This window comes from Antrostomus carolinensis, unplaced genomic scaffold (assembly GCF_000700745.2).
Source record: "Antrostomus carolinensis isolate BGI_N321 unplaced genomic scaffold, ASM70074v2 scaffold7548, whole genome shotgun sequence".
NCBI classification, from domain to species: domain Eukaryota; kingdom Metazoa; phylum Chordata; class Aves; order Caprimulgiformes; family Caprimulgidae; genus Antrostomus; species Antrostomus carolinensis.
The window spans coordinates 2,693-17,031 of NW_010330839.1; the positions used below are offsets into that span (position 1 = coordinate 2,693).

Here is a 14,339-nt window from a genome sequence, read left to right on the forward strand (position 1 = left end):
TCCAAGCTTGTGCTGGAAGAACGTGTTCCTGGACAACAAGAGCTCCAAAAACATGAACAAGCTTAACTGTTAGAATGACTAGAGTCTGCAACAAGCCGGAAACAACAGTGCTAGAAAACACCAACTGTCTTTCTTAGCTCATCTTACTATAAAAGCCTACAGAAAGATGACAAACAGATAAGCATTGTTAAGTGCTTCACAAGAAACACTCAGCTGAATGAGTAACAACTACTTTTCAGTTTAATTAGTCGAAAAAGATCAGGCTTCTAAATGTTAAACAAAGCTACTATAGAATTTCTAGTGGTCTGAATAACAGCATTGTAAAAAAAAAAAAAAAAAGTTAAGGTCATCTTTCCACTCCACATATAAGAACTCTAGTTTCATTATGATATTTAACTAGGCAGCAAAAATATAAATAACTAACTTCTATTAGCTACATACAAATGATATCATCTTTAAGCATATTTCATTACATGAAAATAAAGCCTGATTTATCCTATTAAAAAAAAATCCCATGGCTATATTTCATACTCAAGACAACTGATGATGAACACAGAAAAATACTTCCATGCTTTAAGACTCCTATAACAGTCTACAACATAATACAGTACTCTGTGATAACATCATGCAGTCTATAATATACTATAATACTCTAACAGTTATATTAAACTAAGCAGTGATTAAAGATTTTGCTTGTGTAAACACAACTTGTTATATGATTTAGCTGCTTTGCTTCATGTATCAGCATATAAGACAGAAGTAAAAAAAAAAAATAAAAAATTCTTTTAAATCATAAGAAAAGTCTGGATCTCACTTTCTCCAAGCCCTTGATCAAAAAGGCTCAGTAAGACCAACATAGATACTCAGTTTTCTTACCTCCATTAGGACCTGGGTCAGGAGGATCCAGAAGGACACCTCCCCAACACTTCCCGCTCCATCCTCCCTCTCTCTTAATTTTTACTTTTCTTTTCTTCTCCCATGTATCTCTCTGCTGAACAATTTCAGACTGAATTCTTTCTAGTTCTTCTTTTTTTCGTTGAGTAACTTCCTGGACTTTCCCACTTTTTATCAGGGGGGCATTAAGACCAGGCCACAGGAAACCAGAACGTCCTTACAAATAACAGAGGAAAATTATGGTTTATGTCAAATTAGGACTGAAACTCTGCACACAGGAAAAATGCAATAAAATGGAAAGTTCTCACATATTTCAAGTGTGTTTTATGATGCAAAATTTATATTTAAAAACAAAGAATAAAATTAAACAACTATATCAGGATTTTTTAAAGACAAAAAATATCTCAAGCAGTTCTGATACCACAGAAATTAACAGCAGTTTGACAATTTATTAAATCAAGGAACACTATACACTCAAAGGTCAAGTCATGTCTTCAGCCCCTTATTTTTGAATCTACCTTCACCAATCTCCTGGCCTCTATTGAGATTCTTCCTTAGCTTTTTCTTCCTTCTCTTTCCTCTTCCTTTCTTTACTCCCACACCAGTTTCTGCCAAAGCTCCTTTCCATAGTTCATCAGCTGTCACTGAAATAAAAAAGCTTTCGTAAGTGATGTACAAGTACAGCTTATACTGGAAACTGAAGCTGATAAAAAAAAACCCCAAACCTTGAAATATTAACCCTTGCTTGATCTTTGCTAGAATTTAAATAGTAAGATTACTGCTATTTAAATAGTAGTGATTTCCTACTCTGTGTGTGTGTGTGTATATCTGCTGCAGAGACGTGCCTCTGCTCCTGGTGACTGCAATCAGACAGGCACACAGCCAGGTGCATGGTTTTTAAAAGCATTTTCAAAATTGATTTAAAGGCAAACATTCCTAACCAGTATGGTATTAATTCTCAGGTAATTAAAAGAAAATCATTCATTAGTAATTCAGAGCAGCAATACTTGTAAACACCTATCCAAGGACAAATACCAATGACAGTCAACTTGAATCACTCCTAAAAAATATCCAAGGGTTAGTCTGCTTTAAAAAGCCACAAAATACAAGAAGTTAATCAGCAACATAAATCTGCTGCTGTTCTCGTGTTCTGACAAAATAAAAGGTCATCCTTATTTCCTGTATAAATGGAAAGGATGTAAGGAGTAAGGAATGTAAGATACTTTAACCAGCTTCATCACAGAGCTCAGGCTTTGGTCAGGCCTCCACACTCAGAGGTTGTGTACAGGACATCCACCATCTTAAGATGTTTCACCCAACACAGGAGAGCACGACTTAGGAAGCACATATTTAGTTGTTAACTTCCAACTACTATTTGCCCAACTGATGGAATTATAAGTATCCTCCCAACTTAGACAAAACCAAACTACATAAAAATGAAACTGATGATGTGAGGAAGACCACACCGACAATATTTCATCCTTTTAGTCCACACCAGAAGGCTATCACCATGGAATACACAGCTATCATCATTGTTGCATTTGGGGAGGTTTAGACTGGATACGAGGAACAATTTCTTGACCAAAAGAGTTGTCAAGCATTGGAACAGGCTGCCCAGGGAGGTGGTGGAGTCCCCATCCCTGGAGGTATTTAAAAGATGGGTAGATTTGGTGCTTGGGGACATGGTTTAGAGGTGGACTTGGCAGTTTTGGCTTTTCAGTTGGACTCTTAAAGGTCTTTTCCAACCAAAACGATTCCATGATTTGCAGATTAATGCTATTATTATACATCTCACCCAGGGGCAATGTTACTTTGGCAGTTTAAATCTCTTGTCTGCGCCGATGAAAAACTGATTTTGTTTACTTAAAGGAGACAAAAAAAGGTCATTAAACAGGGGAATTAAAATAACGATGCTCAAACTGCTCCAGTTTCCCAACAGCAATTCATCCTTGTTAGATTAACGCATGTGAGAGATCCTGTCCCACAGACTGGCAAACACACTGGAACTGCTATGTGGACAAAATGGTGAGGGACAGGAGTGTGGTGGTTTTAACTGCTGACGCTCGCTCATCCATCCCCACTGGTGAGACTGGGGTGAGAAAACACAACAAAAGGGGTCTGTGGATTGAAATGAGGACAGGGAGGGCTCACTCACCAGTTATGGTCACGGGCACCAGAAGACTTAACTCAGAGAAGAAAAATCAATTTGTTACCAGAGTAGGATAGTGAGATACAAATAACAACCACATCTCACAACACCTTCCCCCTACTCCTCCCTCCTTCCCGGGTTCAAATCACTTTGCTCCTGATTTCTCTACCTTCTTCTCCTCAGCAGCCCAAGGGGCAGGGAATGGGGGTTGCTGACAGATGATCTATTGCTCTTTTCTCCTCAGAGGAATGGCTCCTCACACTCTCCCCCACGCTGGTGTGGGTTCCCTCCTGTGGGCTAAAAGAGTTCAGGAACAAAGTGTTCCAACACAGGCTTCCCACAGAGTCATGGACTTCTCTGGGCACAGCCCCTGACTCTGGCATAGGGACCTCCATGGGATGGAGATGGGTCTCTGCTCCAGTGAACCTTCTCCCCTTGCTCTGGTGTGAGCATCTCTGGGGTCTTCTGCTCTGTCATGAGCTCTCCACATAGCCTCAACTGCCCTCAGGCACAGCTTCCTGCTCCAGCATGGGGTCCTCCATGGGCTACACATGGGTCTCTGCTCCACCACTAACTTCCATGGGCTGCAGGGGAATCTCTGCTCACCCAGGCACAGCCCTCGGCTCTGGCATAGGGACCTCAATGGGCTGCAGATGGGTCTCTGTTCCAGAGGACCCTCTCCCCTGGCTCTGGTGTGAGCATCTCTGGCGTCTTCTGCTCTGTCATGAGCTCTCCACATAGCCTCAACTGCCCTCAGGCACAGCTTCCTGCTCCAGCATGGGGTCCTCCATGGGCTACACATGGGTCTCTGCTCCACCACTAACTTCCATGGGCTGCAGGGGAATCTCTGCTCACATCCTCTCCCCTCTTTCCTCACAGACCTGGGTGTCTGTGGTTTTCTCCCTCACATCCCCCCTCTCTCTCCTCCAGTGGTCTTTGTTTGTTGTTGATTTTCCTAATCACTCTCCCAGCTGGTTCTCCCCCACATAAATATGGATTCCCAGAGGCATTTCACCATCGCTGATAGGCTCAGCCTGGGCTGGAAGTGGGTCCACCTTGGAGCCAAGGAAGCTTCTTGAAGCTCCTCACAAGAGCCACTGCTGCTGCCCCTTCCCCTGCTACCAACACCCCCTGCCAAACCCAACACAAGGAGCTATCAAGGCTTTCTAGAGATACTGCAAAATGCCCAAGTTTATTTCTGTATTGAGTAAGTTCACATACAGTCAAGGTGGATCTTCCAAAGGTATGATGCCCATCTTTTCAGTCCAAAATCCTTTTCAAAGAGGGATGTGCAATTGTGATTCTTTTTTTAAGTACAATCCCAAATCAAGCAATCAAAGCTCAGTACATTGGAAAGCAAGTATACAAGGAAGGACACACAACACTACAAGTCCAGGAAGCTACAAAATAGTATACCCTCAAGATGGGCAAGAGCAGACAGATCTAGAAAGTCACTATGTACCCAAAGAACATATTGTACCAATAATACAAAAAGCCAAAGTATGCAATACAGATTTTATCTGTGTTACAGACAAGTGAAAATTGTGTATTACAGACAAGTAGAAATCCCCATGGATTGCACATAACAGCAACATTTATCACACTTCTTTTATGCTGTGAGGCAAGAATTATATTTGCTTCTGGTTAGGCTTCAGTCCCTGTAAAAAATAAATTTCTATCTGAAATTACACTCTCTTTTCTAGACCTTCAAATGAACCCTAATATCCATAGGTTTATGGTTAAAAAAAACCCCACAAACACTAACTATATCAAATGGCTTGAAACCGGTGTCTGAACTGTCAGCCACCAAAAGGATTTCCAGCTGATTACAACAAACTGATGCATGTAGCTGTGTGTTAAATGCAAAAAAGGCCAAAACCAAAACCCAACAAACCTCCAAGCTTCAGCTGCACAGACCTCACCAAACAGAAAAACTCCATTTCTGATTCAGCACGTTACTTTCAGTAACAGCCAGACTGTGTTAGGCACTAGGCTCTCTACAAGCAGTGACTATTACCCTGAGATAACACTGCATTGGAGTTCAGGATAGAAAAAGACCGGTAACGAGTAGGTAACGCACGATGCAGCTTTTCATGTTCTGAAGTGGACTACAGGAGTGTTGCATGAGCTGGAAGGTTGACAATCAATCACGTTAAGCTTCTTAGCTTATTCAGAAAACACTGTGTAAGTAACAATTTATTTTTTTTTAATCATAATCCCGCTAGCCTGGAAACACAGAATTCAGTAAAGGTATTTAGATTTTGCTTGGTGAGGTTATTTTTAAGCTGGAATAGTTCCCTAATCTACTACAGTTTAGTGTGGCCTCACAAAAGGTCATACCAGCTACCAAGGAGGCTACAGAAGGACAGCAACAAGCAGTTGAGACAAGAACAGGGAGCTCTTGAGCTGGTAATAAACTAAAAAAACCCCAACCCCAGCACTTTGAGTTGTATTCTAAATATTTGTACAATAAAATCACTTAATCCCAAAAGAAGAAAGCAGCAAAAGTCACAGAGTAAGGAGATTGTTTTGTACCAGAGGAGACCAGTCAATGCCAACACATCCAGTGAGATGAGGTCAGACTGAGGCAAGTTTTAGCCTCAAGCACTGCACAAATTCTGACAAAATTAAAACTAGAGGAAAACGTCACATTTGGTACCAAAGTGCAGTTCATCTGATCAGTCTATAATAATATCATCATCACGTGTTTGGAAAGCAGCTGAATTTAATGAAACACATTAGAAACCTGCAGGCTACAGAGCTGAGAATGCTTTATAAGATGGCAGATATCACACTGATTTTGAGACAAAGCGACAAGAATGGAATATGGAAGGGATAGGCTGCAGTCAAGAACATTACAGTGGTGGGAACATTGCTTACGACAGACAGACAACACAGCCACGAAGAAAATTAAAATCTGACCTAAGAAAGGTCAATCTGACTTGGCAGCAAAGCACCAAGATGACTGGAGAGCATGTACACAGGCAGGAGAAACGTCTTGTAGTGGAGGAAATAACCCCAAACAGAAATGAGGATCGCTGTACTGCTTTTCAGATTTGCAGAAGTGCTCTGGAATGAAGACAGCACAGTAGGTATGTGGTCTCTCAATGACTTGTGGCCTTACCTTTGTGAAATGGGAGGCTGCATGCATTCCTCCAGAGCTAAAATAGACCCAGTCATAAAAGACATCCCACACTTCTAGCCAGTTAGAGAAAAGCACATAGCTACTAACTGAAAAAAAAAAAAAAAAAAAAAAAGCAAGAAAATGTGTCATGTAGAAGCTTTTATTTTATGGCCTAGAAAAAGATACACTATTGAATTTTGCTGAAAGCAAGCTGATCACTAACAACCACTAATAGTAAGTTTGTATGACACCATTCCATTTTGCTTAATCTACATAAAAGATGTTTGTAATATTTTGAAAAGGAGTTTGTTTTGTGTCTTTTTATCCTAGCCCTGGATTTCAGGAACTAGACAGCCCTAGTGCATACTTCAGAGGAAGATGAATACCACAGTAACTCACAAGTATTACCAAAAAGACTTGCTGTAAACCATATCAGAAAATAGTATTCCAGATCCTGATAAAGGGATTAAAAGCAGATTTCTTTCCCTCCTGCAAGATGAGTTCCCAGCTTGCTTAGAACATAAACTACAAAGAAAGACAAATAGCAGTAACTTGGAAAACTGAAGGGAATAAAAGGATGAGAAATAATCAACCTTGTAAAACAGCTAAGTAGGCTCACTTCTTCCACTTAGAAGCAATTTTTCTTTAAGTTTTTTGATGGCAAATAGCCTTGTGGCAGCACAGCAGCAGAGATCCAAAGACATCAATATTAACAACATAATAAAAAGACTCATGAATACGTTATAAACAACATGCTTCATTCAATGTACTGTTGCCCACTAATGCCATTCCATCTATGCATCTGTATTACCTTAGGAACATAGTAAGGTCTTTTCAATCACTAACATTCTCTTCCAGGTTTCAGCTTGGAGCAGATACTTTCATTAGCAGATTAATTCTAAAAAGGTATGACATTTCAACCCCTTTCCTTCTCCAGACACCAATGGTTTTGCCACCATCTTCAAACAAAAACTGCCCCTCCTCTCAGACAAAAATTGTACTGAAACAGGCACAAGCAAAGACATTATCACCAAATATCAGGTCTACTGAGACACACTGAAAAAGGAGGCAAGAGTTTGCAGAGGAAGTTATGTCTTTTTAAAACGTGACCTGAAAAACTTCAGGCCCTTCCATATCTCTAAATAAGCATGTGAAACTGCTAAGCAAATGAAAACTGAACTGCTTCCCATAGTGGTGCAGATGGAAAGGGGAAAGGAGAGAGGGACAGAAGCTAAGCCTCGAATAACAAGATCATTTTAAATTACTTCATTACAAACTCACTGAAGGACAAGAATAAACCCGTGCACACGCTTCTGTTAGAGTTGCAGGAGACAGCTAACGGGGTAAGGATCACAGACTGCCTAGGGTAATTGCAATTCCTCTTATTTAAATGAATTCCTTCTACTTGGCAGTTAGGTTGAAGGTATACATGACCCTAGTAACACAAGCATGTTAATATTTCTAAAAGGATGATGGAGAGAAGTAAATCTTCACTAATGAGATACAAAAGTACAGTCACCTTTCTCAGTCACAAAGGACTGTCATTTGGTTGACGTTTCACTTGAAAATTGTTTCACTTAAAATGGTCACATCTGCATTTTAATGTTACCACTTCTGAAGCAACTGCACTGCTGAAGGATATGAGTGATTTATATTTTGTTAATATCTACTTTGTTTGAATTTTGAATTTTATTTTTGACTTCTGTAAGAGGAACTGTTCTTAGAATAACTGTACTTTGAAATATAAACCTCTCAGTCTTCCGAATCTGATGGCTACTACCTTTGCTGAATACATAAAGGAGGCACACTTATTTCTTCCAAGTTGTTACATCTTATTAATTAAGCCAATAGCTTTAGCTAGTTTGCCTAAATATAACTTGTTTAAAATTTTATTAAGTCAAACAATGGGGATGTCATCAAAACAAACATTTTTAATTCAGTCATCTAACAAACATCTTTAATTAAGTCATCTAACAAACATCTTTAATTAAATCATCTAACAAGACAGCTGGCAAAATTCCTGGCAAAACAGACCTCATCTAGACTTTGTGAATATGAACACAAGCATAATTAAGGAAAAGTCTAACCTACAAATTGTAATCACATTGCAATCACTTGCAGTGCTGTATTTTAAATTTCAGATAAACAAAATAACAGCAGTGCTTAAGCTTCTTACATAATCTTACCTTGTGACTGCTCGGGTGCTTCAGAAAAATTTCTAAATTAATTTCTCCTGCAGTTGGCATCCTCAGAAAACCTCTACCACAGAGAGCCTCGGGTTCACAGTGCAGCCTTTTTCAGGTCTTCTGAGACCTTTCTACCCTCAGTTGTTTGAAATCAGTCAATGGTGAAAACTGACTGGATAAGCCAAACAGCCAGACAGAATGATTCCTTAAACTCCATTTCCATAGCAAATGTAAAGAAAACAAATAACTGTGTTCTGCCACTCAGATGGTGAGAAGAATAAGAACAGCCCACCAGTACTGAAAAGACTCATTTTGCAGAGCTCTTATATTCTCTGGATTACAAATAATCAAGGAACCTTGACTCTCAAAGTGCTGCAGTTATCTCCTCCACAGATTATGGCCTCACTATTCCTTCTCTTCCCTTATGGGATAGGATAAGGAACAACAAAACAGACAGAATGGGCCCTCAGCTATCTCAGTCCACAGTCTCAAGCAGGAATTTAAACAGCCATCATATCTCAGTGATGTTAAGCGTGTGTGTTAATTCCTTTCAGGACTGGAGGAAAATACTGCAGCCAGCCAGACAATTGGCAGGACTTTATCAACATTTTTTGTTTAACACATTATTGCACTTTGTTTTTTTCATTTTGAGACAGCACAGCTTCAACAGTGTGTCTTGCCTGTGGCTCAAAAATCATTTGGAAAATAAACACACAATTTATAATGGACTAGGAAACAGAGGGGAAGGTGTTTCCCCCCTTCCATCCAATGATGTATATTAGATGGATTAACTGTGACATAAATCAAACCCTTGCTTGCTATTAAAAAGATAATAAACTGACCTTGTGCATGCACTTCTGTCAATAGCTGTAGTTGCAGTTATGATCTTAGGAGACATATAACTAGAGTGGATACAAAAAGTTACTATACATAGATTTTCATGACTGTAGCTCTCCAAAGCAAAATTTATTTCCTGCCTCTGTTTACTACAGTTAATAATTTTAATCCAACTCGAGACTTACATGTATTGAAGAAACTGCTTCGTCTGCATTGATTGACTGTCACATTCCAGGGGGTAGAGATGGAACATTGTGTCTGGAAAGCCCACACCAGGCTAGAATACGAACAGCAACTCCCTTTCACTGGCACAGAAGCAAACCCTGAGAATGAAAACAGAAAGGTGTTTGTAAACAGCACATTTTCTCCTTTATAATAGCATTTCCTGCAAATATACACACCAGAAGAAAAAACAGTAATAGTTACTCATCCTGCTTAGTTTCCAAAGGGAATCAGACTTGAAGTTTAAAGCAAAGTTACAGAAGAGGGGGGAAATATCACACTAGAAGGTGTCACAAAGATAAGGCAGCTAGAAGGCTTCTAACACAATGCTGATAAGAGTGAGAATGCCCCCTCAGAAAGCAGAGATACTGTTCTAGCAGCAAAACCTGCAGTAATGTTCCTGGACACAACCAAAAGTTATAAATAAAAACATCATTAAATACTATGTGCTATGAAAATCAAATCTGAAATCAGCCCAATGATCCTGTTCAATATCTTCATTAATGATCTAGATGGTGGGGCAGAGTGTACCCTCAACACATTTACTGATGATACAAAACTGGGAGGAGCGGCTGTCACACCAGAGGGTTCTGCTGCCATCCAGAGGGACCTTGACAGGCTGGAGAAATGGACCCACAGGAACCTGCTGAAGTTCAACAAGGGCAAGTGCAAAGTCCTGCACTCGAGAAAGAACCGTATCCACCAATACGTCCTGGGGGCTGAACAGCTGGAAAGCAACTTGGCAGTAAAGGGCCTGGGGGTCCTGGTGGCCACCAAGTTGACCATGAGCCAGCAATGTGCCCTTGCAGCAAAAATGGCCAACAGCATCCTGGGCTGGGTAGGAGGAGTGTTGCAGTGGGTTGAGGGAGGTGATGGTCCCCTCTACTCAGAAGGCTCCACGAGTTCAGACACACCTGGAGCACTGTGTCCAGCTCTGGGCTCCCCAGTACAAGAGACACATGGACAGGCTGGAGAACTGGACATTAGGAAAAGGTTCTTCACTCACAGGGGGGTCAGTCACTGGAACATGCTCCTCGCAGAAGCGGTCGCAGCACCAAACCCTGCCAGAGTTCAAGGAGTGTCTGGACGAACATATGGTTTAGTTTTGGGTAGTTCTGTGAGGAGCAGGGAGGTGGAATCAATGATCCTTACGGCTCCCTTCCAACTGCAGATATTCTCAGATTCTATGAGAAAGTCCAGCTATGGGTCATGAAGATGATTAAGGGAGCATTTCTCATAAGAGGAGAGTCTGAGACAGCTGGACCGTTTAGCCTGGAGAAAAGCAGGCTTAGAATCATAGAATGGTTTGGGTTGGAAGGGACCTTAAAGCTCATCCAGTTCCAACCCCCCTGCCAGCAGCAGGGACACCTTCCACTAGAGCAGGTTGCTCAAAGCCTCATCCAGCCTGGCCTTCAACACTTCCAGGGAGGGGGCATCCACAACTTCCTTGGGCAACCTGTTCCAGTGTCTGACCACCCTCACAGTGAAGAACTTCTTCCTAATATCTCATCTAAACCTCCCCTCTTTCAGCTTAAACCCATTTTCCCTTGTTTTGTCATTAACTGCCCTTATGAAAAGTCCTTCCCCAGCTTCCTTGTAGGCCCCCTTCAGGTATTGGAAAGAGAGATCTTACCAATATATAAATATATATATATATACACACACACACACACACACACACACACGGTATATATATATCTACACATATACAAAAAACCACCCCTTTTTCTTCATGTTTAAGTGGAACCTCCTGTTTTCCAGCTTGTGCCCCTTGTCCTATCGCTGGCCACCACTGAAAAGAGTCTGACCCCATCCTCTTGACACCCACCCGTTAGGTATTGATAAACATTAATAAGGTCTCCATTAATAAGGTGCCCAGATGGAGTCTGAGGCAGCTGAGGGAGGACATCTGCCCATGCTATCCCAGTACGGGCTTAGGAGGGACAGGCACACAGATGTGGCTCGCACTCCAGTTCCCATTTGAAGCACTCCCACTACTGTGTACCAAATCACCTCTGAATTTTGTCTTGAAAACAGCTATTAAGAAAACCACTAAAAAATAATGGAATGACTCTATCAGTTCTCTAAAACATACGTGGGGCATATTGTGGAAAGAAAAAGCTGACGAGTTCTTCTAAAGGTCTTTGCCTCCAACACCTATGCTATTAGATTAGACTTTTACATATCCTGGTAATTTAGAGCAGAAAGAACTACACTTAGGAAGTGAGAAAGAAAACCAGGAATAGAGCTCCCACCAGTGTAAGAGGGACAAATCCCAATTTACAATAACAAAGCCATGTCATCAACTAGGTATTTCTAATGAAAAATAATTGATCATCTTCAACATTCACAGCATGGTAGACTAGCACAAAATGATCCATCTCTGAAGTAAATAGACATATTGCACAAATTTAACTTCATCAAATAAATACCAGCCAGGAATTAATAAAACTTCAACATTTCCAGGCAGCTTTACTTACCTTTGTTTTGTTTCTTCATGCGGATGTTTGTGCTTTTAAATTTCACTGCAATGTCATGGTAAACTGGAGGAGAGGGGAAAAAAAAGGCATTACAGCTAAATTCTTCATTCTAGCAAAGCTTCAGCTCAGCACATTTAAGGAGTACTTTTCTTTTCCAGACCTGATTGGGAAGTCAGTTTTATTCTCCTGTGAGTTCTTTAAAGAGAAGCGTTAATCTAGGCAAATTTCTGGAATGTATTATGAATGTTTACATATCTGTGAATACTATGTTATTATTGTATAAAAACCCTAAGTTTCACTTGAAAAATATGGTGTCTGTATGTCTCCAAGGATCCTCATTTAGCTTTGAAGTGAGCTCATGTGATACAATTTAACCTTCTTCCTCATACTCGGATTTTTCTAGTAATTCAGCTTTTAACCTAAGATTTCTCCATAGGCTTCAGTGTTCTTGAATTTTCCATACAGAATATTTACCATTCCAGTCTTCCTGCTTCTCTCTGCTTCAAAAGGAACCCCAAACTCATATCCTCTGGTGGGCAGCTGTGACATACATCTGATTCAGTGGCTCAGTCTCTGCATAGTGGATTCTAGCACTGCAGTCAAGGTGGCTCAGAGAGGACCTCTATGTTAAGCAGAATGGAAAGCTTGGTGGAAACACCACCAGTTTTTAATCAAATCCTCAATCTGCTAGTGTGAAATAATAATGCTCATGGAACAGACTCATGAGGATAACTACAGGTTTGTATTTGTAAGCTGAAGCTTTATTATACTGAATATTTATCTACACAATGACTTGGTTCAATATTCATATACTCTGTGAGATACTATCTTTCAACATTTTTCTGAAAGATAAGGGAATATTTGGTATACTGGTACCATGTATATCCATCAGAGAGAATCTGTATGGTATTAAAGTGGATTAACAAAAAGCTACCATGAAACATCAGACTGACTTCTCCAGCCCACATTCTCCCCAGCTGCTGGGCTTTGTCAGCATACATGGACTGAGTCAACAGGGAACCATCTCTGACAAAGAGGAAAAGCACAGAGGAGTTCACTGGAGAGAAGATACCCAGACAGTATCTGACTTCCTTAACTCAAACTGTGCCAGCAGAAAGCTAATCTTGCTACTACCCCCACTCCCATTAGTGGTAAAGCTACTACCACTCTCCCATTTAATGAAATACTACTCATTAAGTACCCAAATTTTAAACATGGCAAAGGCAGGAGAGGGAGATAAATCCCTCAGGATTTTAACAACAACAGCTCGTGTTATGTAACCTTAACTTTTCTTTGTCAACCTTCCTACAACTCTTGATAAAAACCTGAGTGAAAGTAAAGAGTAAACCACATATTCATTGCAGCTAATGGTGACATATTTTACAGAGGGACTGACAGACTATGTACTCTGGAAGAGTACATCACCACCATCTAGCTAAAACAGTCTGGGGTTAAGATTTCATCCAGCACGCTGAAGAAACAAAGTAATGCACAAAGAACAATAATACAATCCATCAGATCAGAAAGGTTTTCGGTAACATCTTTTTATGCTTGGTAACCTGTTGCAACCAGTTCTCGCTGGTATATTCAGTACTTACTGAAAGTTAAGAGAGTCTTAAAAAATGATAATACTCACTTGTGTGGTTCTGATACAGCTCTATAAATTGCAAGCAGCGTATTGCTTTATTCTTTGCCTAGGGAATAAAAGCAGAAAACATTTTTTCTTCAATTTTTCTGCAGAGTATTGGAAATTTATCATTGTTCTGTTAACTAGACAGGAAACAGCAAGAAAGCTAACTTAGGAAAACAGGTTTGCCACATCTAAACCATTTACTTTACGGAAAATGTTCTCTATAAAGAACTGTTTTCTCCTAACAGATTTAATATTTAAAAAGATTTCTCAATACAGTAGCAAATAAACTTTGTGTATTTTAGCACTGCTACTCTGATAGCTCAGTTGAGCATTACAACTGCATTAGTGTAGATGGACTAGTCATCAAGCAACAAATAATTCAATCAACATACTTTTCGTAAAGCATTCATCCTGTCACCCGCTTTCCCCATTGCAAAACCTGCGAGACAGAAAAGAGTCACTTTATTACTGAGAAACACGAGGCAGGACCTTCAAAAAGCAAAAGGAAAAAACCAGAGAAACTTCACAACCAAGTTTAGCACCTGTTATTTCTACTCCCTTGCATAAATCATACTCAGAAAATGGTCCAGAGAAAATACACAGAAACCTTACAACTGGATGCCAATTGCTTGTCAAACAAAAACAAATCAGGTTTTATTTATTTCTTTTGCATATTTGTCCAAACTTGTTCCAAACAACTGAATAGTGGTGACTGCTTCAGCCAAAAAAAAGTAGTCTTCTGCTTAAAATAAAAAAAGAAGGGAATGAAGGAAAAAAAGGAAGCTGATGCAGATACATCACCTCTGTCTGTACA

General features: G+C 40.1%; 1 protein-coding gene across 1 annotated transcript; it reads right to left on the reverse strand.

Annotated features, from left to right (window-relative positions):
* Positions 1 to 876: 876 nt before the first annotated feature.
* On the reverse strand, positions 877 to 13,956 carry LOC104528882 (28S ribosomal protein S5, mitochondrial; the record flags this gene model as incomplete). The annotated part of the gene is made up of 6 exons (XM_029086227.1): positions 13,918 to 13,956; positions 13,529 to 13,586; positions 11,893 to 11,955; positions 9,376 to 9,513; positions 1,413 to 1,538; positions 877 to 1,110 (listed from the first exon to the last, which is right to left on the reverse strand). Coding segments are annotated over exons 1-6 (658 nt in total), but the record flags the coding sequence as incomplete, so codon positions are not given.
* Between the last annotated feature and the right edge of the window lie 383 nt (positions 13,957 to 14,339).